Raw genomic sequence first — 25,213 nt, 5'->3', positions numbered from 1 at the left:
ACAGAAAACAATGCATTTAAAAGAAGCTTACAGGTTACACATGAAACTTGAGGACTTCCACCCACTGCCCGTCCCACAGGGAGGTTAGCAGAGTACTTGTGAAGAAAACATACCTCTATGCTGCCTCCTCCCATTCTAGAACTGAAATCATTGCGTACGCCTCGGAAGTCTGCCTGATCTTTCTCTCGGATGATCTCCAGTACCATTTCCCTTGCTTGCTACATGGGGAAAGAAGTTACAGTTAGCTTAAAATATTCTGCTCGCCATCTCGGCGTTAGGGCCTCGATAGTGGCTAATTGACCACTGTCAGAGGAGATCTGCTTTCATCAGATGTGGAAGATGTCAGAGTCTGCCAGGTGCACGAGGCAGCAGTTTCTTTGTGCAATTGTGTACCTCAGTCTTTCAAAAGAGAGCTTTTGCTTTTAAAACAATCACTTTGTCCCCACCTTTTTTTTTTTTTTTTTAATTTAATTGAAGGAAGATCCTCTCCTACTGGATAGAGCTGAAACCAACAGTACAGCAGATGCTCTGGCAGCACAGTAGTCAGCATGTCTGCCAAAAGGCAGAGAGCACGTACAAGAAGGCAGGAGAGCAGCAGCCAGCTTACTGACACTCAAAGTTACACTCGAGTCTGCAGCAATCCAGCAAGGTTTTTGTGTGTGTGTGAAACAAATGCGTGTTCTTCCTATCTACTTGCAGCTCTCCAGGCCTTTCACAAACTTGCATGTATGCCCAGCCAGTAAAAACCATTCCTTGGAAATAAGCCAGCAGTAAGTCACCATTAAAAAAAAAAAAGACTGCCTGTCAAAGCCTGTACCACTGTTTCTGTCAAGGTTCAGATGCTTGGGTTCGATTTGAAAGTTTGAGGGACGCTGGCAAATCTGCCTCCTTTCCTATTCTTATGTATTTTCCATGTCCCCAGAGCATTTATTACAGAAATGGACAACTCAAGATACTTCAGAGATGCTAAGATAGAAACAAGGGCAATGGAGGTATTGCCTAGCGATGTGAGATAGTTAAGAACTCTGCACTTTGCAGCATGCAGAGATTCCCACCAAAACCAAGGACTCAATGAGCTTCCACAGTGCATTCTAAGTGTGCTGAACTTTAAATGCCTCAAAGATCTTCCAGTTTATGAAGCCTTCACAACTGCTTGCCATGATTTATGGCACAGAAGATGCGACGACAGCAAATGTTGCAAGGCAGAAGGAACCATCTGGAAAGCCTCAGCACTCACAGTATGACTTGGTTAAAAGCAGCAAGAATCTCATTAAACTTTCTACATGTTTATACCTTTGCAATAAGTATAAGAACTGTGGAAATCAATACAACTGGGCTTTAGATTTAACTAATAAGTGGCCTGAAAAATTCTCTCCAAACATACCTGACCAGCATCAATTGTTACAGCAGTTTATGATTAGGAAGATCTAATGAAACAGAACTACTTTTATTAGAGACAGGAATGCTAAGCCAGATTTAAGTATCCAGCAAGGTATGAAAGGCACTTGCTGGGAAGTGGAACGTGCCACACCTAAACTTTAAATCAAGAGCTCCTATCATGCTGCAATCTTCCGAGCTCTGCAGGATCATGGGTTTTTGCTTTGAAACCACAACACGACTGTATCTGCAGAAGCCTGACACAAGGAGGATGACCCATCAGCATTAAGTAAACCCCTTGGTTTCAGGAGTTGTAGTTTTTACTCTTTTATTTTTTTCTACTTTTAATTACCTGCGTCAGTTGGCTGTCTGAGATATTGAGCCTTCCACAAAACTTTCTCAAACGTCTGCTTATTTGGTCACTGCGAACCCAACTGCTTAAATAACATGCAGCTGGGACTTGTGCTTCAGGACTGGAAAGTTTTTCCACTCTACCTTCTCCAAACCTTCCTGCTTAGCTCTTCTACCCAGGTCTAATATCCACATGTAGTGAGAGCCCCCAGGTCATACTGTAAACTGGCCAATACTCGCTAGTCCTTTGTTCTGACTCGTTCTATCAAACTTTGACTTTGCAGAACAAAACCAGCAGGGAACATAGCATTTATGATGGATTTATAAAGGATTCGACTCCATTAGATGTCCACAAATACATTTCAACTTCCCCCCAACACTCTGGGGCAACTGCTTACTTTTATTACATACCTGCACTTTAAATGCATCTCCAGTAATACGGAGAGGTTTATCTGCTCCAGTAGGCATTGGACCATCTTGGATCATTATCATTTTCACACCTGTTCGCTCCTGCAGAAAAAGCACAGAGCACTTTGCTAAGCAGAGTCTCTAAAACAAGGGACTACTTTTGGTTACTAGACATTAGGTAGGTCACGTTAGCAGCTTGGCAGAACACTACCGTAGCTCTTCACAAGTACTTAGAACACAAATTGAGTAACAGTCCCAGAGTGCAAAGGACTGCCAGGAAGTGTGCTACTCCTGATGATCCTAAATAGGTGAATCTCTTGCAAAAACAGAACTCTACCTTGGCAACTCAAGCCCTTTCCAAAATCTGTAGCTGTCCACACATAGCAGTTACGTGACCAGCCTTAAAACTACTGGATGGCAGAGGGCAACCAAAAAACCTGCGTTTTTGACCCAGGTTCCCTTCTGGAACCCTCTATCCTTTAAAAACTTGTACAGGATGTCAGCATAAAGAATGTCTAGGAACATGGATTTATACATAACAAAACACTTAATTAGAAAGGGTGGGATGAGGAAAAAAAGGAAGACAAATGCCAGCTTTATCACAGATCAACAACAAAGGAGAAGCAGAGCACTCTACAACAGCATGGCTGGCATTAAAAACTATTGCAGCAGCAGACTAGAGATAGACTTTTCTTGTCTAAGGGGTCCCATCCTGAACAGCACGCACCAAATGCTATCTAAAGCACGAGGTTTTTTCCCCACAGTTCTGTGGAAATTCCACTGCATGTGTAGCTGGGGCTAAACCGGTTTTTTTTCTGCAACACAAGGTTGGGTCCAGCTTTCCGAAGGCAGAAGAGTAGTCCCTGCTGTAGAAGGTTAGAGCATTTATAGGCTCTCCATTTCAGCACGCTCTTGTTGATCTAGAGAAGCTGCAGTAGGGAAGAGAGCCCTAAAGTAAATGCATCTTGCGCACCTGCAACTGTTTTATTGTTTCACCTCCTTTGCCGATGACTAGACCCACTTTGGATGCCGGGATCAAAATCTCCTGAATCGTACTGTTGCCATCAACATCGTTGTGAAAACCAGGTCCGTTCCGACAGCGATCTACAATCTGCCCCAGTAGCCGTTTTGCTTGTCTTGGAAAAGAATCGAGGGAAACAACCATTAGACAACATTGTTCCGTGTGACCAAGAGACTTGGAACCATTGGAATGTGAAGCAATCGGGGAGAGAAGTGAAAAGATGAAGGAAACCAGTTAGCACAACTTTATTTTGGGGGGAGAGGGCGGTATCCAATTTCCCCTGTCATGATTACTTATAAGCAGCTTGATTTTTCGTAAGGGGAAGAGAAAAGGAAGAGCAGCAGCATGCTCCAACATCTTTGGAAGTTAAGGAGCTGTTACAAGTGGGGTGCACAATTTGAATGAAGATGCTCTACACCCTGAACTTCTCTAAACTTATTTCCCCCATGTATATGTAATATTTGGCAAAAACAAAACACCCTCAAGCTCTGTTCTCCTTCTTGATCAAGACAAAACAGATGGTGCTTCAATACTAACACAGCACATTGGTGAACCACTCCGATCCCTCACAGACAATGCCTTGCTCTTCTCTGCCCACCCTCACCAGCAGCACCACAACACTGCTCTAACACAGCCTCTGCCCCAAGCAGCAGGTGCTAAAGCTACACCAGGAAGCAAGGCAAGGACACCATAGCAGCAACCAGTGGAAGACTGGGTTCTTCTACTCATGAAAAGAGACAGACACAAAAAGCAAAGATATCTTCTCTTTTTAGCACGTCAGAAGTAGCTGATACATCTTCCCTTCATCACAAGGACTGCTGTTACCAACACATCCCTTTCCTTCCCTTTTCCAACAACACTTCTCAAACAGGTAGAAGAAAGCCACCAGCTCCCTGCTCAGTCTAAAGCAGAGTCTTCCCCACTTCATACTCAGGCACCGCACATGGATGGTCTTCTCTCTAAAAACTTGAAGAAATGGCATGAAACCATCCGTTGCAAGCAGGCATTCACTCAAGACAGTTCAAGGGATGGTGATCTGAGCCTGCACAAAGATCAGAGTGCTGCCCTCTCTCAACTTTCTCACAAAACAAGGCAAAAGGTGGAATTTCTGGAAGCCTGATTCAAATACTGAGAGATTCGGAAAGCTTTATTCTTTTATCTTGACATTCTGCATAAAGTGTGACAACAGAGATTACAACATTCAATACACCACGCATATCGGATGAGAAGAGGTCACTGGGAAATTAGCTCTATTAGTTTGCCTCCAGATATAACTAAAGGAAATAATCCTCACACAAAACCAATCTAAATATCTACTGTTTTTGAAGTGTTGTCTCACTTCAGATAATTTTTCCTATGAGTAACCTGAAAAAATAGTTCAAAGCTAACTCGACAACGATTTCAGCACAGAAGCAAACAAAATTTCACTTAGTTCCACATCCTTAACACATTGCTCTGCTCCAAAAATTGCGTATTCTCACCTTTCCTGTTATTTTATTTTGATTTAAAGACATTTAACTGCATGTTTCTGAATAATGAGGTCTTCGCTGTACCTCTCCCCCAATCAGCACCAGCTGCATTTTATTGGGCATCCCAGTTTTGTTTTAATATTTTGCTATTGTTCTGAAATATCTTTTAGCAAAGGGAGAAAAAGCACTTCAGTATCAGCAAGAATACATCACCTGCCCTGTAATGTGAGCTTACCAACTGTATTTATTCTGGCTCACCACTTGCATCATTATGGTAGAGTACGAAGATTTAAGTACCCTTAGATCTCTTAGGAATGGAAGGATGATGGTTGTCTTCTCTTTAGAGAGACATCTTTGCGCCCATGTATTTTCACTATCAAATGCAACTCAAAGATTTCCAGATGGATTTTAAAAAACCCACCTACCCAAAGGCTGGGGAGAGAAAGAGCAGCTCCATATGTTAAGTGTGTTCCTGTAAGCCTGAGGATCCTGGATCCAGTTCCAGCAGAAGGTCCTCAACTGGTTTGTGAGAGTCTCAAACTCAGCTCCTGGGAAGGGGGAGGGAGGAAACACTGTCCCTAAAGTTTCTATAGGCCTAAAGAGTAGAAACCCCTGCTGGCTAGCCATGTGTCTGTACCATGCAGGGATCAGAATTCAAGAATTTCTGGTTCAGTCCTTTGCTTCTTGTTGGCAGCAGTGCAGAGGCAAGCACACCCATGGGCCTTGTGCTGCTCTGCAGCAACACCAACACCTCCAGGTATCTCTGGAGTGGCACCAACAGGCTTTGGAGGCCTCATGCAGACCTTCTTCAGCTGCAAGGACGTCAGCTCAATAGGAGGGAAGCGAAGGGGAGAAGAGAAGTGCCCTTCAACAGCTTAGCTAAATATTCTGGAAAGCTGCAGCTCAAAAACTGCATTCTAGGTGCCCTAGGAGCAACCTTGCCCTGCGGAGGGGAATTCCATGGACAATTCTGCAGAGGGTTCAAACTGAAACTGGAAAAAAGCCTTTGAGGCACAGTTCAAAGCATCAGACCAAGAGGCTCTGTGTTCCAGGACCCTCAAGTTTCTCTAGGCCAACATTTGCTGGTGTGGCTAACCAAGTAGCACCACTGACAGAGCACAGCATTAGGGAAAAGAGAAAAGGAGAAAGGAGAAGAATAAAATTAGAACTCACTCAATGCTCTCTGGCGTCCCGGTGAGCACACAGGGCCTCTCAGGCATCCCACCACTGTCTGCAAAGGAAAGAAGACAACAGAGATCGGATGCTTCCCAACTCTTAGCACCTGAACTGCCCTCAGTTGTCAGGCAGGCAGAAAAGTGCTGACTCCTCACACAGGCTAGAAGCTAAAAAATAATAATAATAATAATGTCCTACATTAATACTCAGAACTAAAATGGCAGCAGTTTCAGTGAGTATCGAGTACTAATGAAAACGTTCCCCTCTGCACACAGAGCAGGAGACATCCAGGGTCAATATATTTTAAAATGATCTGCTGGATATCTGTATTATTTTAAAGCCTTCCCCACCAATTAAAGGCAAGCTTAAAACCTAGATTGCATTCATCAAACAGTATCCTGCACAGCACTTGTAGTACAGCCTTCCCCAAAGCAAACAGGCTGCAGCACTAGCAGAGCAAACGGCACACTCCCATTTTTTTTTCAATGCAAGGCAAATTGTATGAAGAAGTGCTGCCACCCTCCTGAAATGTTTTCTGCCAGGAGCTGGAGCAGAGTGGACTGATCAGAGCTACATTGCATGAGCTGAGCTAAATGGCACTGCCAGGAGAAGACTAAGCAGAAGCGATCTCTTCTTTAAAAGCATGGATCATCCATTTGCACCGTACCCATCTGCTGGTTAAAGACAGTTCCTTAACTATTCAATTCCCTAAACCACCCGACAAACCTGTTTTCTCAGGGAGCCCAGTCCTACAACAGCCCTCCCAACACGTCAGCCTACTATATAATGCATTACCACCATTCACAAATGATGACCAAGGCACCTGATTCAACGGACACGACATTCTCCAACACTAAAACCTGCTCACCCACCACAAATGAGGCTCTTACCTGGAGCAATTTGAATTTTGCAGCCAGACTCGATCTGAATCCGTGAGATCTGCTCACCTCCCCTGCCGATTACTGAAATGAGTTCAACAAGCATCAGCTGCTTATCCCAAAAAACTGCAGAGCAACTTCCACCCTTCTACTCCGTTGCAGCTCTCTATAAAGGTACAATTTGACTACAGGATTGTAGAAGAGGCATCCATAGTATGATTACATTTAAAAAACAAATCAAAACAAAGCAATCAAAAAGGAAACCGATAAAAAAAACCCAACCACTTTGTCTTGCATTGGAATGGAGATAAGAAAGGAGGTAAGATAGAAGGTGCAAGTCTGAGCACTGCTGGGAGTCATCTAGGTGTATTTCAGCCCAAACAAATAAACCAGTTATTTGAGAACCTAGAAAAGCTAAGGACTTCTGCTTTGCTCTCTTTAAAATTCGTGTTTTACTACCTCGTTTCAAAAGACATGCTATTTATCCAGTCTGCTCAGAACTGCTATACACCAAAATGCTCTATCAAACCTTAAGGAAAACAAATACCCATCTCCCTTAACATTTAGGGTCAGCAAACAGTTGTTTCACAAACAGACACACTGAGGAGAAACAGTGTGTGCCAATCACAACTCCTATCCTTTAAAAGAGCAGAACTGTCAAGTCAGACAGGTATGCCTGGCTCAAGGTGCTCCTGCAGAAGAACCTCCCAGCTCTCCCTGGAGGTGTTCAAGGCCAGGTTGGATGGGGCCCTGGGCAGCCTGGTCTAGTATTAAACGTGGAGGTTGGTGGCCCTGCCTGTGGTCCTCGAGGTCCCCTCCAACCCAAGCCTAAGCCATTCTATGATTTATGAATCAGATCCTCTCTCCCACACCTGGCTGCTGCTGAACCAGGATTGTATGGAATACACAGCTGATGCACCAATATGCAGGGTCCCATCTCATCCAGCTGTAGAACCCCTCTGACTTCCCTTCCTCCACACATGTGGTACCAGGATGGATAAATAGAAAAGGTTGGCAGAAGGACAGATTTCCTTCTCGTGAATTCCAGTGTTACAGTTACTGCCCTAAGGGGTAATTACTGGGGCTGCTAATTTCTTTTTTACTCTCTGTATACCAAATTGGGAGAGATACACAGATACCTAACAGGGGAAGAGTAAATGCAATCTCTGCAGTCACAACAGCAGGAGGGCGCCATTGAAAGAAAGAGTAATGATCATCAAAAGGAAGGGAGGAATTAAAATAAAGCTTAGAAGAGAACAGCACCAAGAACACAAGTCTAGGGAAAAAAGCTCAGCTGAGCAACGCATACTGGCTGTGTTCCCCTGCAGCAAAGGTATGAAAAATTTAAAATTCTGCTTATCTCACCTTGAATCAAGCCTTGTTTTAACATTTAAATATTGTTTTCCTCCCTCACCTCCCACACTTCTGCATACTCAAAAGGAAAGTGATTCAACGAGGGGAAATTAATTTGCTTTTGATATATTTATGTAGCTTGTTATTTGACATTTCAGGAACAGAAGCACTAGAGTTCTCAGTAGCCTGCACCATGCAGACTTGTTCTCATTACTGGGACACCAAGCTTTTCCATGCCATTTGCACATGGATTTTAAATGCAGATGATGTGGTCCCCACAAAGCATCAGACAAGACTCACCCAAGGCTAGAAAGCACAAAAACTTGTGAGCATGTCTTATCCTAGCAGAACATGCAGCATTCTTGCACAGAAGAACCATACCAAAAGCATGCAAGGTACTTACTGAATCCAACCATTTTATCAGGCACTTTAAAATCTTCTGTTATTACAGCCCTGAAAGGAAAGGAAGAAAAAAACCAAAAAAATCGAATGGTCATTACAACAAACAACTCAGAAGATGACAGAAGATGTTGTGCTGTGGAAACAAGGCACAGCATAAAGCTACTGCACACAGAGAAGTAAATACTACATCAAATTAAAACTGTTTTGGAAGAGACCTTTAGGCCCTGCTCCGTGCCCTGGCTGCAGAGACAACACACCTCATTTCTCCTGCACTGGATGTATTTCTACTCTACTGATATCCTCAACGGAAGAACCTTTTTGTCATTCGTGCTCCAGACAGATTTAAGAGAAAAGCAGCAAAGTTCCTTCAATGTTTAGACTGACAGCTTCGAAGCCGTAGCCTCTGCCTGCTGCTTTCTGATACGCTCTTGCCAGGAGACACTAACCAATGCCAATGCTGGTTGGAATGCTCCTTCTGATACTCAAATTTACTTTCTTGCCTGCCTGTACTTATGGTTCTTTTCCTTGGAATTTACAACAGCTGTCTCTGATCATCTTTACCATCTCAAGATTTCCCTATCTGTTGCTCTTTGGACTTTTTCAGCACATCTGTGCCTCAACACATGAGCACCCAAAGCAATTTCCTAAGACCTGACTACAGTGAAGCACAGAAGAAATTCCTTGTGGGACTTTTGTTTGCCATTTCTATTTCATATAAAAGAACAATAAATACAGAACTTGCAAACCCTGTATGCTGCCATATGCATTTCACACAGTTTGTACAGCAGTCTCAAAAGCAGTGCATAATTCCCTGCACAACCATCACTGCTGGCAGAACAGAGGTGGCAGACAGCAGCAGAGCAGACAACGCTGCCCACGAATTGCAGGCAGCCCTACTGAGAAATCCACTCCTGTATTTGATGCTAAGAGATGCTGTGCAATAACTTTCATTTGCTTTGGTCTCCTCAAAACATCTTTGACAATCAAAGGAATCATCCCAGGTCACCTTACATTAACAAACCCAGGAAAAAAAAATATATACATGTGTACACATAAATAAAAACCCACCTGCTTGTTTAACATTTTCAAACTCTGTCAAAGTGCCAGTTTGCCCTTTTTTTTTTCCCCCATCCCTTTCCTTCCCACTGGGCAGGAGAAGGAAAAGGAGATAATTTATTCTGCTTGGTCCTGCAGAGCTACAGGAATCAAATCCAAGTTTTACTTCAACTCTTCTTTTCTCCTAACAACAACAAATAGCTTTTAAAGGGTTAGCAGAAGCCTTAGCCTGCAGAAAACCCAAGCTGACAATTTCTCCACATTCCCAACCTCTGACTTCCTAACACTACTACAGATGGTGGATCAATAAACAATTAGAATTGATCAATAAATAATAAAACATAACCCACTGCTTACCTTTGATGTACCAGGGCCCCTAACTGGTTACCTACTGTGGCAGAGAGAGAAAAAAGGAAAAGAAAAAAATCAAAGCATTAGCACGGATAAACTAACTTCATCCCTATAGAAAAAGAGTTCTTACCATTTCATCAAAAAAGAAAGAAAAGCAAAACAGTAATTTAGGTTCAGCAGCTGAAATGAATGCATTATGGGGTACAAAACAGGAGGGGATTTCTTGATCAGCACACACCATAACCCAGTGTCCAGCTGAACACAGGATAGGGAATTGATCTGCGTCTCCCCATGCTGAGAGTCATGGGAGAAAATCCTGCCTGCCCAAATCCAAATCCCCACAACTCACCTCCCTCCTTCCCAATTTAAACCCAACGTGAAAAAAGAGAAAGGGGGAGAGGTGGGACTGCAAGGGGAGAAAAGACATGTCAAGTGCTCCGTATGTACCACAAACAAACATAAAGGCTGAGCAGATTCGGAGATTTAGTCTAGGCAAAAAGCACTGAAGATGGCTCGCACATACTTCTCTCTGTATCTCTTATCTGTGCTCCATGGAGCCCACTTACACGGAGACCTGTTAAAGGAAGAAGTCTGTTCAGAACCCTCGTGGCACCCAAACTGTACTTTTTTCCCCCTCGCGTTTGACTGAACATTCCAGGCATATCTGTGATGTCAGCTGGCAGCCCGTTACCATTAGCTGTTATCTCCCAGCTGACAGCCCTCAGACAGACTTGTTCCCCCCCAGCCCCCACAGATTAGATCTTTCTTCCAAACGTTAATGGGGAAAATATCATTAGACCAACTCATGCAAAGTGGGAACACATGCCCTGCTGGGCTTCCTACAGGACTTTGCCCGCAGCAAACCGGCTAAAAACCAGACCATTTGGTCCTAACAACCAGTTGCAGATTATATTGCATGCCTGGAGGGCACGAGCAGCGAGAAACAAATGGAACTGGCCAACGACACGTGAGCCGTGATAATAAAAACGCTGTTTCAAACTACCTTACAGCAACCTGCACATTCTCTGACCTGAAATAAATTGGCAATCAGCTGTCAGGGTTACACAGCGGATGCATCCCAAGCACACAGAATCCGGTAGGGAAAAAAAAAACCCACACAAAGTTTCTGGCCAAACACTCCAATAAAGCAGACAAAGAGAGTCAATATCCTATTTCTGCGGTGCGTCAATATCTCGATAATAGTTCAGGACCAAAATATCGACCATATATGTTTTATTACTCTCTCCAGCTCAGCGATAAGACAACTGTTGCGTTATTGATGCTGTTAGATTCGCTTTTGCATATTCTCACCCCGAATATAAAAAGCTCTAATTTGATAACTATCAACGCCGCAGCTGAAAAAGGTGGGTGATGTAATGGGGGATATTTGCTCTTGCTGATAAGCTGCCGCAGCAGAGTTGAGCAAATGTGATCAAACGAATCCAGAATCTCACCACCCTGCCCCTACCAGCACTCAGGTGTATCTCTGCCAAAAGCAATAGGTCTGCAGGACAGGACCAGGCCACTCAGCACCCCCACATGTGGGAAGAAGTGCTCCTAGCACTCAGCAGTATTTAAACAGCCACTTTGCATTTGGATTCACCTCAGCAGATCTCTTTGCAGTCTCTTACACTGCAGTTGCTGCCCACAAATTATGAGACAGATATGCATCCTATAATCACATCCCAAAGTTCATGCAAGGAACAGAAGAGCCATCATTTCACAACACCAGAGACAGCTTCCTAGAGGAAAACTGTGCAAGCACAAGAAGCTAATCAGACAGATAGATTTCATGCCTACTTTATATATATTTATTGTACCAATTAGATAAAAGCAAACAAAGCCCCAGTAATTAAAGGAGGACACCATTCCCTCTGCACACAGCCTCCAGGAGCTGTGAAGCAGAGCAGGCAGAGAAAGCTGGGGTGACTTGCTTTAAGGCAGATACGATTTCTCCCCATTTGCAGGGAAAACAGAAATCTTATCCTAAGAATAGCTCCTCATCCCAACAATCTGAAGGTTTGATTTCTCCCTTAAAATGCCCATTTTGCTATGAAAGATGAAGCTAATAGAGAGGCAGGGCAGCAGATGCCTGCTGCAGCACCAAAGCTGCCATCCCGCTCCCCCACCTCCCTCTTGCTGGGGAGCGGGCTGAACTCTGACAAACCACGTCCACATTTCCCCCTTTTTACACCTATTGAGTACAATTTAACTGTAACTGCAGTCATTTTACTGCAAACAAGGAAAAATACTGAATAAAATAAGCACAATTTCCCGTTAATGGCACCCGCTGGTTGATAACTCTTCACTCTTCTTTAGGCTTCACCTTTAACTGAATTCTACCTAACAGACACTCTAAACAAATGCAGATTTTTTTCCACCCCACAGAACAGATCAGTGCCTCCCACTAAATTAACGTGCACGATAGGAATATACAATGTCATTGAGGATATCCTCATGGCTGGAACAAAACCAGACGCTCCTGGAAAGTGGTGGAAAGGGGCTGCATTTCGCACTTCTGAACCAGAATTGGATCATCACAAATTTCAGAAAGATGCAATAAAGGTAATAATTACCAGAGTTGTTGTTCAGCCTTACATGTTAGTAAGTTATTTAATGGTCTAAACCAATTTTCCTGCCTGCCTTTGTTGTGAATCTTTATAAGAATGCTTGCACCTTTACGCTGCCTTATTAAAGATGTGGGCAGTTTTGAAGAGAGCTGCCATTTCGTGCAGCACATTAAGCCTCTGCCAAGGGGATTTCTGTTACCTGGTCACGCTGATGCGTGATGGAGCATCCCTGCTAACTTTTCTTAGAACAAGGTTTCCTTGCGCCCATGAAAACACGTTGGAGCTATGCAAGTTCTGCATACAACAGGATCGCATGTGCTTGAGTCCCCAGGCTTTAACACAATCAGGTTCTATTAGAACAAAACCTATCTGGGTGTACCACAGAGGCTGGGGAAGGCAGGGGGGAGGCGGCACAGGGCCTCTCCAAGGCCTTGTCTTTGTTTCCCCAGACTCAAAGGGTGCTTCAACCTTCAGCTACATCACTGGAAGCGTCTTCAAAGCACTGCAGAACGGAGCACACAAAGGCTAACGCTGAGGTTCTGGCAATCACTGTCTTTCTGGCAGACAAGGCCCCCCACTTCCTTTGAAGCTTTTCTTCGAGGTTGGATTAGCGTTAAATAAACTTATTAAATTGTGCAGGTAACTAGATGGACACGTTAATTTGGATGGAGGCCAGGAGCTGCTGCTGGCCATGAAGAGGAGTGCTGGGATCTACTCTCAGCAGCAAGCCACAGGCAAAATGCCACTGCATCTTGGAGGGACCCCATCTCAGGGGTCCTCTTTTCCCTTTCTGGAAACATCCTTCAAGAAGCAAGAAAAAAAAAAAAATAGTTCTCAAACTTCATCTAATACCAATAGGCCAGGGCACGAGGGTCAGCCCCAGCAGCTATTTGTTTTTGATGAATGTTACATTAAGGGAAATGCAAAAGGAACTCACGCTGACTGGCCTCCAATACTATGACAAGTCTATTTTTCCTGGAAATGCTCTAAAAGCAGCTGAATTTGTTTTGACCAGCGCACTGTCATCCTGTCTTAAGACCACTTCCTAAGCTGACATCAATCAGCCGTGCTGGCAGCTGTTTACAAAAACGGACAGGCTGAATTAGATATCCCTGAAAGCCAGACAGTTCTCTTGTCACCTTAAATACTCTCATATTCTCTCAATCCATTTTTCCAGTGGTCTTAGGAACAGAAGTAATTTTTTTAACAGCTACGCGGGGCTACGGGAGCAGTGAGAGCTGTACACAGCCATGAGCATACAGCGTACAGAGGTGAAGAAACAAGATTTACTACCACATTTGCTTTCAAGCAATCTGGAGTGGCAGAATGTATCCAGTCCCCCACATCACAACATTTCCAAAGCGTGCATAGACAGAAATCCTCTCCTCTTGATGACGACGACCCCAAACCGTCAGAGCTCAGAGCAGGAGAGGCAGCAAAGCATGAGCACGCAGTGCCAATTCCCCTTGTTGCCATTAAAAGATCCAAATAGGACCCAGTGCTTTCCTAATCTGGAAGTTATGGAACCTTCAGATGTATGTGAGGAAGGCAAGCAGTCAACCAGGAGTCCAGTCACTCGGGTAAGCTTTCCTAAAGCCAGTCCTTGCCACGTGGGGCTGCCTGTGACAGCACAAGGAACCAGAGGTAACGTGCCTTCACAGCGCAGCCTGCAGTGGTACTGACCTGGTTTGTGTCAACACAAACAAGGGTCAGCAAGTAATAGTGCTAACTGGTAAAAGTTTAAGTACAAAGTCTAACCCGGGCTGTTATCAGGCATTAAAGCTATTTCATATATTAAAAAATGCATTTAAGGACACCTTAACAGGTTGGATTTCTCACGTTCAGTCTGCTGAATCAATGAAAACAAACAGTAGGACTAATGCTCTGAGTAAACGGCTCCTCGAGGACTGTGTGCATTTTTTCCTCATATACAGCCACTTACCCAGGCCATTCAGACAGCTCAGCAATCTTCAAATTTACACTAAATATTACTGAAGGCAAAGGAAAAGTAAAATCTATTCACATCTCCTGCTCCAACAATGGCTCAGGAATGGAAGAAACATCTTAAGATGACATCCTTTGAAATAATGTCCATGATCAGACCTTTGCATGAGGACAGCCTTAAGCAGAGCTGAAAAGTGCTGGAAAGGAAATGGCCAGCACAGGTTTGCAAACCGTTTCTTTGCAGTTGGTCTACCCTAGCAATTAGAGCCACACTGAACACATCTGTCTGATCACAAGAACCCCAGCAGGTTTCACTGCTCACTGCTGGACAGCCCAGCACCTTTGTATGCAGAAACCAGCACATAACAACACAGTGAAGCTCCAGCTCACACCTACCAACCCACTCTTTCCCAAAACACCAAGCTGAACAAGCAGCAACCTCTTGCTCAAATAGAGCCAATGCCAGAGAACAAAGTGGGTTGTGGCATCTGTTCAGACAACAGCCATGTCCGCAAGCCAGAGGCTCCACATGAAAGCAGCTCCTCCTGTGCTCCAGCATGCTTTTCAGCACGAGGAGCAGGCAGGCAGTATTTTTAGCCCTTGTCTTCCATAGCTTTGCATCAAACAGAAAAGAAATCTTTTCAAAATGAAGTTCTGAGCTGAAGCTCTGCATATCTCCTCAGTACTCAAGTGTATCTATGGAGGAAAGAATCAACCTGCAGGGCTACCTGTCTCGGCAGAAATACTAGGAGAGAAAGAGATGGCAAACAGTGAGCTCTTTGCATCTAAGCAGCAGCAGGTACCACATTTTTCTTGTCACAGTGCACATTAGATTTGTAATAGCGGAAAACATCCGTTCTAACATTTCTTCTTCCCAAAGACCAGAAACAAATTATTTATTTTATAACCATAACAACTCAAACAACTCATTACGTTTACCAGAATTACCCAGTAAATTATTCATTGGTTGCAGTCAACATTAAATGCTTCAGAGATTTAAGAACAGTCTTAACGTACGAAGTTTCCTTCAAACTTGGATCAACTTGCATCAGCACTGCTTCTCCTTAAAATCCACGTGCAAGGCAAAGCAAATGGAACGTGGCAGCCACTCAGCTGCTGTGCTGTGACCCATGGGAAGCAGCAGAGGGAATACTGCCCCATACACTGCCTGAGCTCAGAAAGCAGGGACATCCTGCCCACGTGTTCCTGGTACTCTGCACACAGGCCCCAGCACAATTCCATGAAGTACCCTCCCCAAACTAGCATGGAACAAGACTAACTACAGAATTAGACTGCTAATCCCCAGAGTTCAAGAACTAAGAAAAGAATCGCTTCACGTTACTATTATTAATGCCTAGGAGCCCAGTGCTATGCAAGACTCAACAGCACGGGGAATCTTGCAAACAAAATCTATACACAACAAGCTGCATCAATTTCTGCCCTTAAAAAAGACAGCTGCCAAAATAGATGGATTTCAGAAGTGAATTCACAAGACTGATTAATCATACCCCACTTACCTCCATCATCAAGGGGCCGCTTCTGCACTCCATAACCGTAAACTGACGGGTCCACGAGTGTTGTCGAATTATTCAAGTGAGGAATATCTCCAATTTTAGCAGCAATCTATACAAACAGGTGATAAAAACCTGGTTAGCATATTTACAGTTTCAGCCACCGCAGCTAAACAATCCTTCTTCAAACAAAGCATTTATCCCCGTCCAACAGTCTCTTGGCTGCTATTTTTTCTACATAGATGGCTTTGTAGAAGTCCTAGGAAAGCAGTGCTTTATTTGTAAAGTAAACAGGCTTCCACCTGCTTTTGATATTTGTGTAATTGAGACTGCATTCACCCAGCTCCTCTTCCTGGTCATGAGTATGCATTTGCTGGCTGTAATATTACATTCAGATTTGTTCATTCATTCAGCAGACAGCCGACAAGTTAAACCTAGTCCCCCAGCTTTGTCCTGGAGAAGCTGCCACCACCACAGCAATGTAGGAAGACATTTCTGCTGCATTCATGCATATCCAGATACACAGAAATGCATAGCTGCACATCAGTGGGGGGTGAGAGGAGTGGAAGGGGAAGAACGTGCAAATACACAGCACAAGGACAGGTTTGGGGACTCCTTGTCAAAGGGGCTGGATCAGTACGTGTTTACTGTACGAAGAATAAGCCAGTGGGCAAACGATCAGCCCAGAATAAGTTTCTATTTCCTGCAGTACGAGCACAGCTAAGGTTGCCTGTGCTTCTGCTTGCAGCCCTTGGAGGAGTAACAGCCATTCCAGGGTGGGCTGGGAGGCAAGGAGGATACTTTGAGGGAGGAGGAGTCAGGCATCACAGGAAGCAAATAAAATAAGTGAGAGACACTCTGAAGCATCACTGAATACAAGTGAAACGTTAAACATTCGGGAGACAATTACACAGACTGATGTAACAGAGGTGAGCTCTTTGACCTGTTCTCCAGGTTAACCAATGTAAGCCAAGTCTGAGAGCCAACCAGCTTTAGTAGTTCGACTACCAAATACACCCTTCAGGGACGGGCAAACCGCGGCCCCACAGCACAGCTTGCCTACATGAAGCACTCTGCCAGAGTGCAGAATACAGCTGCAGAACAAATACGCTGTGTGCTGCACAGCACTCACTTCCTTTTCCAGCAAAAAGAAGGGATCTTTGCTAGGAGCGCGATCTTGCCGTCTTACGCCTGGCATATCACAGAGAAGCAGCGAAAGGAATAGATGAAAAAAGAGCTCTTTACAAAGATAGGCTTTAAACGAAGGCAAGGGCAAACGGCAAATATAACTAAAGGTGTCTCTGAAATTAAGTTTTATTGCAACAAAAAGACATCTACAGTAATTCTGGCTGTTGACACTATCAACTGCTGCCGTGGAATAAACAACCGCATAAGATGCAGAACCACAGGGTAGTGAAAAATGCTGTATGAAATAACCTTGGAAGATTGAGGGCACTGCTTTTAGAAAGAACAGAAAATGCTCTTGATGCCTTGTTTGGAAGGGGCTCCAAGTTTCGACCATTTTCTTGCATTCCGACCACTCCTTCCCAATCTCCTTTAGAAAGGCAACAACTTGGCTTTAATCAAGTGCCAGGAGCTGGAGAATAAATCCATCCTACCTTAACAGGATTTTAACTAGTTTTGGATGAGCAACTGGGAACGTAACACTAGACCATTCTACCCACAGTGTGGTTACCCAGACCCCAAAGAGGAAGTGCTGTTCAGCCATAACCTAGCACAGGGACCAGCCACACAGGGCACATTGCACATCAACATCTCCAAGAGCCAGAAAGCTCAGAGAAATATATTTCTGAACCAGCCCTTGTCCATTCTGCACAAGGAAGCATGAAGAGATGCCCGCTCTTTGCTGGATGCTGTACTGCAGTCATGCTTCCAGCCCCTGACTCACTTGCTTCCCCCTTGTTTGGGATGCAGAGGACTTAAACGAAGGTACAAAGAACATAGATACTTCCTGACTACTTTAGGGCTGGAAAGGAGATAAAAAAATAAGTTTTACAATAATCCATTGGACAGCTTTAACATCGTAACTCACAATCAAAACTTATGCCACTGAGCTGTAGTCAAGTATAACGTACCCTGGCAGAACATTTGATTTTAAAGTGCCCTTTGTGAAATCTGTTAAACAATATGAAGAAAAAAAAAATACACTGTACAGAAACTGCTAGCTGATAGTTTGGAACTATGAATTTGAAATCACACACCACACCTGCACAGGGAAGAAGACCCTGGCCTACAAAAGGAAGATAGCATAAAGCACATAGGTGTGAACAGCAGATCCCCAGCACCAGAGCTGCCAGCTCCTTGAGCAGGAGAGCACTGCAAATCCCTGCTTGTGTTTCACATGCAGCCATCGCCCCAGCACATGAGCCTCAAACACAGGGCCAAACTGAGAGTCAAAGCAATTCTCACACTACCAGCTTTTGGGATATTCTCTCTCTTCCCCCCCATCCCCCTCTTGCCTTAATTGAAACTCACACCCTTATCTCCAAAGCCTCCCAGCTGCCTGGGATTACACACAGACAACACGCCATCTCATACAGTAGGGAAAGAACCCTGCAAAATTAAGAGTTAAGCTTTTAAAGTAGATAAAACAGTTAAAATGCATTTTAACTTCTCGTGTTCAACTTACAATGGGAACCTCAGTTTTTACTACAGGTTCAGCAGCAAGATAAGCACCAAAGTTAGAACACAGCAAAAGTAAGCAGACCTAGCCCTTATCTGCCTACATGACCTTGAGTAATGTACTGCTAGCTGCTGCTCCACTGCTTTTGCCTCTCTGCATGTCAGTGGTTTGTTTTTTTTTTTTTTTTTTTTTAACCCAGCACATCCATTTTGCTGAGACTAGAAAGGGATTCACACATACAGCCCACTCACAGTAAGCCTTCAGGCCACCTCATCCATGTTACCATGTCATCCAAGGTACCCAAGATCAGCCACCGCAGGCTGCTAAGCCACAGTTCTTTCTTCTCATTCCTTCTTCATTGCCTCTGGAAACTCAGATTCAGGGTATATATGGCAGGTTACAATAATTCTACACGTATCTTATTGAGGGAATCACTAATGCATACCTTGCACAGAAAATGAGACTGCCAAGAAGGAGAGAAGATAAGAATCAAACAAGATGCTGTTCTGTCAGTGAGAGCTAAACCAAGGGCAGTCCAACAGAAACCAATTTTTATCTGAAGTACTGGCAACTCTGCTTTTTTTGGGCAATCCCATTACTGGAGAGGGGAACAAACATCCTTTCCAACTCTCTCAACCCCAAAATGTCTCAGAAGAAAAGCTACCATGCCTGGGAGCAGCTGCCCTCACGTGCACATCAGTCACCGCATACAACCCATAAACTAACCCACTCACTCAAGACGTGGTGTGGAAGGTGCAGAATAGCCTGTCTCAAAGCTCTAGGTTTCACTTGAGAAAGTATTCTGCTGCACATCTCAAGTATTTAAAAGCACACACACAAAAAAATCCAACCAAGTCCAGCACAAGCACAGAAAGCAACACAGCAGTCGTTTCTTCCAAAATACTACAGATGTCTCACTGTCACATCAGCTCACATCCCAGTGTCACTGAAGATCGCAGTTACTGTGATTGCTCAGGAAAGTCTTCTCTGTCCTGAATTATTTAGTTATTACTAACTAAGCACAGTGTACTGCAGCTCAAGTTCACTGTAATGGCTCTCTTGAATTCAGTAGATTTGATTACTAGTCTTAAGTGCAAGCTTAAGCTTTGAAATAATTCAAATTCAATATTCAAAATAATTCAGAGATGTTAGTCTAACCCAGGAAGCAAGAACTACAACCAAAGTTTTTTCCCCACTGCCCCCTCCCTTCTTAGAGCAAAAGTAATATTCTGAAAAGCTACGACACTGGCCAGAAGCAACACACAAGCTGACATCCACACACTGGACCATCAGGCAACCTGCTGCACTGAACACACTCAGTGAAAGCTCTGCCATCACCTCCAGAGAAATATCTGTTGCAACTGCCTCTGCATCACACCTGATTCCCAGCCAGAAGTGTCACTGCAGATTGCTAGGGCAGGAAGGGAAACAGCTGCCAGCAGAGTGCTTGCCAACAATGTTTTTCATCCTACAAATGCTAACGAAACAACAACCAGGTAGCACACAGCACACTGCTCAAGAACGTAATCCACTGCACTCCCAAGAACACATACAGGGAACATTTTTCTCAACAGGCCTTGTGTCCAGCATGAAAGGTAGCATGAAAGCTTCTGCTCTGCAGTGCCTGACCTGAAATTGACAGCTTTGAGGATTTTTAAGCATTTCAGATCAGACTAACTTTGGTTGTATGCTACTGGGAATCCAAAATATTCTTTCAAGTATAATAAACTTAAGAACAGCAAAATCAGAGAAAATAAAATATCAAAGAATTCTTTATCTCCTCCACGTGTCAACACAAGGCACCCAAACCTATAAACGTGACAACAGCAGCCACACAACACACGTGACTCAGTTTCAGCTAGAACTGCTTTAGCCTAACACAGCCCAAGACATCCCACTTTCACACTTCACCTGTTACTGATTAGATAGGTGGTACATACTGCAGTTCTTCCAACACAGATCAGCAGGTAACCATGTTTTCTTGTGCACAGACAAGTTACTGACAAATTATTCAACTCCTAGCAAGCAATTATATTATCAAAATTCAATGACATTTATGCAGCAAGAGGCCTTCAGTTACGGATGACCAGGTCAAGACAAGCACACCTCTCAAATTTACTACTCCAAGCTGAGGCAATAGGAAAGCTTTCAGATACCACACACAGTCAAGGCCATGATGCTCTGTTAGCCACTGAAAGAAGGGACGCGCTTGGCCTCACCCAGGAGGCAGCTACTCGCCTACTGCCGTACTTCTGTTAAGAAGCAAATGAACAGATGAAGGGCAAACTGGCTTGGGAGTTCTTCTGGGAAGGTGCAGGGTGTTCCTCTGGAACAGCAAGCACCTTTGTATCCTTTGCTGCAGACTGTGCAGAACAGGATTTGCAGCCACACTGATTCACAAGTGAGCCATGACTGATGGTAAGCCGCTCAAGTCCCTCCAGAGCAACTGCCTGAAAGGTCCTCAGGTCCACATCAGTTTCTTCAAAGTTTCCCATTTAAGTGAAAAAAGGAAGTCTGTGAAACAAAAGGTAACTGCCACCTGGCCTGCAACATCAGAGTGAAGTCAGTCTTCCAGCACCAGGCCCAGCATTTGGCTGCATCACACTTTGCAACAGTCAGACAGCGCTTACTGAGCGCAGCTCTGTCAGAGCTGGGACATTCCCTGTGAGGGAAACGGAGCACAAACCACAGCAAATCCTCCGGACATCCATGCAGCACAGCTACAGCTGCTCATCCCCAATGCTCCTTCCCACAAAGCGTAGCACAGACAGGCAGCAGGCGTCCCACCTTGGGCACAGAGGTGGCGACAGCCGCAGGTCCACAGTTGCCATCCACACACTGCATGAGCCTAGCGATCGCAGCTCACACCTCACCCCCTCCATTCCATGAGGGAAAGCACGGTTCCCTCACACCGGGGACGCCGCCGAGCCGAAAGCCTAACGAAGGCCTCACTTACAGACAGACCGCACGTTCCACGCAGCTCCCAGTGCCGCGACCCCCGCCGCAACGCCCCAAGTCCCCAACGCCGAGCGGGGCAACCGGGCGCGGCTTCAGAGCAGCGCTGTGAGGAGCGCTCGGCGGCCCGGCCCGGCCCCTCAGGGCGGCCCCGCGGCCTAGCGGCGTCCCGCGGCCTCCTCCCGCCCCCCGGCCCTGCCCTGCCCGCGCTCACCTGCCGGACCCGGTGCAGAGCATCGACGAAGCCCTCGGGCTTGATCCCCACGGGCGCCGCGCTCTGCCCCTGCGCCAGCTCCGCCATGACACGCGCCCCGCGCCCGCCCGTTGACGCCGCCGCCGCGCCGTCCCGCCGCTCCGCCCGGGGACCCGCACCCGGAAAGGGAAAGAGCCCCCCACTTCCGCCGGAAGTGGGCCGGGGAGGCGGGGCCCGGGGCGGTGCGGGAGGGGCGGTGGGAGGGGGCGCGGCCGGGTCTGGTGCGGAGCTTGGTGCGGGGCCTGGGGGCGGAGGGGAGCGCGGGCTGTTCGTCCGAGCGGCTCCACGCGTGCACCTGAGCAGCGGGCCGGGCGGGGCCGGGCCCAGCCATGTGCGTCCAGCCCCTCCCTGCTCGGGCTGCTCAGGGCCCCGCCTGCAGCCTTGGGCACCTCCTGCTTTGGGGCACGCACAGCAGTACAGGGCCTCGCTGCCCTCTGAGCAAACAATTTCTTCTTTATATCTAACCTAAAACTACTTTTTTTTTTAAATTTAAAACCATTATCCCTTGTCACGTTCCCTGCTGACGAGTCCCTCCCTGCTTTCTTATAGGCACTACAGTGAGGTCTCCCAGAGCGTTCTCCAGGCTGCACGCCCCCAGCACTCCGCTGTCTCCATGCAGAGGTGATGCAGCCTCTGTGCATTCTTTTGCCCTGCCTTGGACCCACTCCAGGAGACCCAAGGCCAGGCTGGATGTGGCTCTGGGCAGCCTGGTCTGGTGGTTGGTGACCCTGAACATAGCAGGGAGTTGAAACTGGATGATCGTTGTGGTCCTTTTCAACCCAGATCATTCTGTGATTCTACGACTCTTTATGATCAATGTCTGTGGCCCCCAGAGGTGAACGCTGCTCTAACAGCACCCGTATCACCTCAGAGCCAGTTTCCCAAAGCTGCTGGATCAGAGTGTTAAATTCAACAGTGAAACCATGGTCCAAATGTTGAAAGTTCTGGTTGCTCTCCTTGGCTGTTCTTTGCTCTTTTCAGCACTGTGTGCTGTGTGAATACCAACATTTTCTCTTCTCACTTCATTGCAGATCTCAACCCTAAGCAAAAAAAGACCCTGTTTATAAGGGGATTAGGAACATGGCTTGACAACAGAAGGATTTATAACAACCGGGTGCTTGCATCTGCATCAGCAACATCTTTCATCTGTGTTCTAGTGCTTGGCAACCCTGCCCACAGCAAGGTTGGAGACCGATGACCTTTAAAGTCCCTTCCAACCTACACCACTCTGTGATTCTATGAAATGATTCTATGATCAAGGCAGTTTCTGCAGTCATGGTAGAGAGCATTGAGATCTTCATTTCTCACTTTCTCATCTCGCTGTTTTCCTGTGGCAGGGATGCTCCAGGTGCCAGCTGCTTGGCAAAAGGTGTTTTGGTTGACCGTGGGGGACACGAGCAAGATGTAAATCTCTGCAGACAGAGGAAGATGGAGCCCAGCAAAGCAGTATCAAGACATCAGGCAGCAATTGAAAAGGAGGAAATTACAGGCCTTAAACACTTCCAGAAACAAATTTCTGATGTAAATCTTCCTTTTGAAGAAAAAAAGAAAGAAAGAAAGAAAAAAAGCAAAAGAAAGGAGTGTTTCTATACCTCCATCACCCTTCTCCCCCTACTGTCCCCACTCCGGAGACACACACACCTTCACACACACACGCACTGAAATTAGTTGTGACAGCTGAAATTCTCTTCTCGTTGGACGATGTTTGACAGGGTACTTAAAAAAAGAGAGGAGAAAAAAAAAGAAGAAAAAGGAAAGTGGTTTGGTGTCGCGTGGGGGAGGCGGAGGGGGGCGATGGGGTGGGGGATTTCAAGTGATACAAGGCGCATAATTCAGGCTTCTTGGATTGCAAAAGCCCCTCTTACCTAAAGGGCCTGCTGCCTTTATTTTTATCCAAATGGCTCAATTACTGCAAAGCCCCACAGAGAAAATTATGGATGTTTGCCTCTATTTTTCTCCCCTTGTCTCGACAACTGTAGATATTTTGTTTTGCTTCTTTCCATCTCTTTTTTTTTTCTTTTTTTTTCTTTTTTTTTCCTTTTGGTGCTGATGGGTGCGGGGGCTGGAGGGGGCCGGGGGTAGGGATGGGGATGGATGAAAGACACAGGGGATGGGCATGGCATGTGGTGGCCCTGCCACTATTGCTCCACCTGTTCCTGTCTCCATTTCCCACCTTGCACCTTGCACCTTTTGCTCCTTGCATCCCCCTCGTCCTCTCTCTCACTCTCACCTTTCTCTGAGTCCTCTCCCCCTTCCCTCTCCCTTCCTTCCTTCCCCCGAGTGCCCCCTCCCTGTGCCTCTCAAAGCCACCATAATAGCAGCTTGTTTGGCACTTCACTTGGTCTCAATGAGAAAATTCCCCCCTCTCCCTCTTTTTGCCTTCGTTATTTCCAAACCCTGCAATAGCTCCTTTGCTCGGGGCTGCAGGAAGTGCCCATTTTTCAACATTTTTCTTTGGCTTATGTTTGTCATCCTCTGAATTACCGCACCGGGGAGTCCAGTCAGCCCGACACCGGGCCCTGCTATTCACGCCTCTCCTGCTCCTTGAGATCATAGAGGGAGAAATTAGTTATTTATTTCCAGCACCGCCGCGGTGCCCTTTCCAGCAGAAGTGTTTGTTTTGATTGCTGGCTGCAGAGCCAGGAGGAGCCAGGATGGAAGAGGGTCCCCAGCACAGTGAGGCCCTGCAGGTCCAGGCCACTTTGTCCCATGGACACCTTGTTGTCCCCGGGACAGTTGTACTGCAGTATGACAGATCCAATATGGTGCTGGGGTCGCCGTGCTGTCCACGTTTCTGTCCTCAGGTCAGACGTGTCGTGGCATAAAGGATCCCACATGAGGAGCGTCTCACCCCAAGCTCGTCCTGACGACAACAACCTGGGAGAGCAGGGAGAGGCTATGCAGCCTGGGGGGGAAAATCCTGCTCCAGCACAGCCCGTGGTCAAGGAGGTCCCATCCCCCTTGCTGGGTGCTGTAGCTTGGCTTGGGTGCACCAAGGGTAGGGCAGCAGCAGTGGTTCATATCAACGCCACCTTGTCCCAACCCAGTATAAGGAACCCAACAAAGCAAGGATTTTCCCTGCTATGGGAAGACTGAGATGCAGTGGGTTGCACTGCTGGCACCTGTGCAGGTCCAGCTGGACAGGGTGCCACCAGCCTTGATGTGAAGGACACGACACATGGTAGCATCAGGACAAGGGCCTGGCTGAGCAGGGAGCTGCAGCTTTAAAGCAAGAAGAGGAGCAGCAGGAAGAAGAAAAATTGGCCCAGTAGGTAGACCTGCTATTTAAGTGCAGCGAAGAAGCAAGCACAGAGAATTACAGGAGAAATGATAGTGCCCTGACAGCTGCCATTTCCCACCACAAGTCTCCCCTAATGGAGTCCTAATGTAGTGGTGGGCTCCTCGCTGACAGCCCAGCCCCAGACAGGGCTTGTCTTTGTGCTGGTGACAGATGGGACAGTCCTGCAACAAACCTGTAATCCTCTGATTTTTGC

At 46.0% G+C, this 25,213-nt stretch overlaps 1 protein-coding gene and 1 long non-coding RNA gene across 5 annotated transcripts in view; one reads left to right on the top strand and one right to left on the bottom strand.

Annotated features, from left to right (window-relative positions):
• FUBP3 (far upstream element binding protein 3) overlaps window positions 1-21,774 on the bottom strand; it is a 34,780-nt gene extending 13,006 nt beyond the window's left edge. For 2 of the 4 annotated variants that reach the window (XM_042830639.1, XM_042830642.1), the window contains exons 1-10: window positions 21,681-21,774; window positions 15,874-15,979; window positions 10,366-10,416; window positions 9,849-9,882; window positions 8,437-8,486; window positions 6,693-6,764; window positions 5,800-5,857; window positions 3,110-3,272; window positions 2,140-2,238; window positions 114-218 (exon numbers count right to left, since the gene is read on the bottom strand). In XM_042830639.1, the coding sequence (XP_042686573.1) occupies window positions 114-218; window positions 2,140-2,238; window positions 3,110-3,272; window positions 5,800-5,857; window positions 6,693-6,764; window positions 8,437-8,486; window positions 9,849-9,882; window positions 10,366-10,416; window positions 15,874-15,979; window positions 21,681-21,767 (825 nt within the window). In that variant the 5' untranslated portion in view covers window positions 21,768-21,774. The remainder of the gene's footprint in view (window positions 1-113; window positions 219-2,139; window positions 2,239-3,109; window positions 3,273-5,799; window positions 5,858-6,692; window positions 6,765-8,436; window positions 8,487-9,848; window positions 9,883-10,365; window positions 10,417-15,873; window positions 15,980-21,680) is intronic. The other 2 variants (XM_042830640.1, XM_042830641.1) reach the window with 2 other exon arrangements.
• Window positions 21,775-22,036: 262 nt separating this feature from the next.
• On the top strand, window positions 22,037-23,471 carry LOC122166806. The gene is made up of 3 exons (XR_006170886.1): window positions 22,037-22,340; window positions 22,751-22,902; window positions 23,057-23,471. It is a non-coding gene; the product is annotated as an uncharacterized LOC122166806 (long non-coding RNA).
• The last annotated feature ends 1,742 nt before the right edge of the window (window positions 23,472-25,213 follow it).

This window comes from Centrocercus urophasianus, unplaced genomic scaffold (genome assembly GCF_019232065.1).
Source record: "Centrocercus urophasianus isolate 14NV4802_14NV808 unplaced genomic scaffold, USGS_Curo_1.0 seq_34, whole genome shotgun sequence".
Lineage (NCBI taxonomy): Eukaryota > Metazoa > Chordata > Aves > Galliformes > Phasianidae > Centrocercus > Centrocercus urophasianus.
This window is presented reverse-complemented; position numbering and strand designations above follow the sequence as displayed.